General features: G+C 45.2%; 1 protein-coding gene across 1 annotated transcript in view; it reads left to right on the forward strand.

Annotated features, from left to right (window-relative positions):
• Window positions 1–2,068, forward strand: part of OSCP1 (organic solute carrier partner 1) — a 10,845-nt gene extending 8,777 nt beyond the window's left edge. The window contains exons 7-10 of the mRNA XM_031063032.1: window positions 43–171; window positions 663–732; window positions 1,227–1,366; window positions 1,924–2,068. Of these exons, the coding sequence (XP_030918892.1) occupies window positions 43–171; window positions 663–732; window positions 1,227–1,366; window positions 1,924–2,068 (484 nt within the window). The remainder of the gene's footprint in view (window positions 1–42; window positions 172–662; window positions 733–1,226; window positions 1,367–1,923) is intronic.
• The last annotated feature ends 200 nt before the right edge of the window (window positions 2,069–2,268 follow it).

Consider the following 2,268-nt stretch of genomic DNA (forward strand, 5'->3'; position numbering starts at 1 on the left):
GACTGAAGCTACTAAATGTTTCAATAATGCCTCTTTTTTAAGGATATTCAATCACAAAGGAGTGGAAGTTAAAAGGGCTGAGTTCACCACTGCTGGGAATTATGTTACTCCACAAAGGGAAGGATCTTTTGAGCTTTATGGAGACAGAGTCCTCAAACTTGGAACAAACATGTAAGTAATTTTTGTTCTGTGTAGAAACCTGAACCAAATGCTGATGGATTGGTCAGAAGCACATCTGCAGCCTGGTGTGCTTTTGGCCTCTTTTGCTTTAATTATCAGATTGACTTTGTTACAAGGTGCTGTCCTGTGTGGACAGTGTATAAAGAGCTGCAAAAGACAGGCAAAACTTGCATTTATGAGGAAAAGAGGTTCTCACCTGGTGCTGCATCTCATGTGAAATGTGATTTAATGTAACCATAATCAAGAAATCCTCTCCGTTCTCCATGTTTGTCTTAATGCACATTTTCCATCCAAAGAGATGTGTGTTCCTTCTCACAGCTTTGTCCCTCACACACCTCACTGCACCACACCGAGCTGCAACTTCTCATTGCAATTGTTCAGTCTTCAGGGAAATATCCTGAAATTCTGCATGCTGTGCTGCTCCCTCTGGTTCTGTTCCTGGTCCCAGAACAAGCTGTTCTTGATGAATGTTTTCCCTGCAGGTACAGCGTGACCCGGCCAGTGGAGACACACATGTCAGGATCATCCAAAGACCTGGCATCCCAGGCAAAGGTCAGTGCTGTCCTCCTCCTGTCCCTGCTTAAACTGGCCAAATTCTGAGTCTATAGATATGGGATAAGGTCAGGGAAGCTTTTCTGGTGTTCTCAGAGCCTCAGCCAATCCTCCCCAGTCCTTTGAAGCCAGGGGAAGAGCACATTTTCCCAAAGAATCCACACACTTCTGTAAGGATATTCTTGCTTCCATTTTAATCTCCTCAGAAAACAAAGTTGGCTTTACAGATTTCTCATCTGTCCAGTTTAGCTGGAAAAGTATCTTGTGCTGAGTCTATAAATTCAAGCAACCATTTCCAGCATGGAGCTGGTGATTACTGTGGTTATCTGCACAATCTGTCCTAGGAAAAACAGGGAAATAAATGTGTTTATATCCCTCTGAAGGACATGAATGGAATATAGGAATATATGAAGGACATATATGGAATATTAAAGCTTTTTGCAGCCCAAATCTCCCAGGTAATTGCCCAATGAGCCCATTGCTGTTTCCTGCAGGAGAACATAGCCCCCAACCCTCTTGCTAAAGAAGAGCTGAACTTTTTGGCCAGGCTGCTGGGAGGTTTGGACATCCAGAAACCTGCTGGTGGCGAGTCGGGATTTCGGCTGAACTTGTTCACCACCGACGAGGAGGAAGAGTATGCTGGAATCCTTTTGGGTCTGGGTTTGGGTTTGGGGTGCCCTGTGGGGAGCCCTAGAGAGAAAAACTGGCCCTAGAGAGCTCTAGGGTCAGAGCAATGTGTTGTTATCTTGCTCCAGATGTCTCCTGTGATGCAGCTTTTCTCCCAGTGCCACTGGACAGGAATTTCCCCCCAGCCATTTTAGCAGAATGTTTTTTTCTGCTTGTTTCTGCTGCAGAAATTTTCCTGCTGTTCTGCACTTTATAAAAATGGCTAGGACAGGGAGAAGCCTCCAAACTGGGGTGAATACATTAATTTGGCAAGTAGGAACAGAGGCATTGCCAAACTTCATGGAATTCCAGAGTGGTTTGGTTTGGAAAGGACCTTAAGGGACCTCTAATTCTACTCTGCCATGGGAAGGGACACCTTCCAGTAAACCAGGCTGCTTCAAGTCTGTCCCTGTGAGCATCCTCTGAGCATCATTTGTGCCTACAGGAGCCTGATGAAGCCTGATTTTTATAATTTCCTTATACATCTTCATGGGATTAACCACTCGTTTCATGTTTTCAATCAAGACATGCTGCACAGACCAGACCAGAGGAATTGTCCTACAAGGTTATCAACATTGAAGCCACACAGGTATGTAACATATATCATATCACTGGTTCTCACCATCGCTGCCTCGCTAAGGACCATGTTTCACCCAGAGTAGGGGCTTAAAAATACATTTTTGCCCATTTCACTTAAGCTCGTAACTAAGTAATTGCCAATTTTCTCCCGAGACAGTGGAACTGGTGAATATTTACTAAGAAAACTTGAATCCTGACAAACACCAGAGCAAGTTTTTAGCCGACTCGGGTGTAGAAGGGGCTGCGGGGTGACCGGCGGGGGCTGAGCGCGGTGTCTGTCCCGCAGGAGCC

This window comes from Geospiza fortis, unplaced genomic scaffold (assembly GCF_000277835.1).
Source record: "Geospiza fortis unplaced genomic scaffold, GeoFor_1.0 scaffold289, whole genome shotgun sequence".
In the NCBI taxonomy this organism is placed as follows: domain Eukaryota; kingdom Metazoa; phylum Chordata; class Aves; order Passeriformes; family Thraupidae; genus Geospiza; species Geospiza fortis.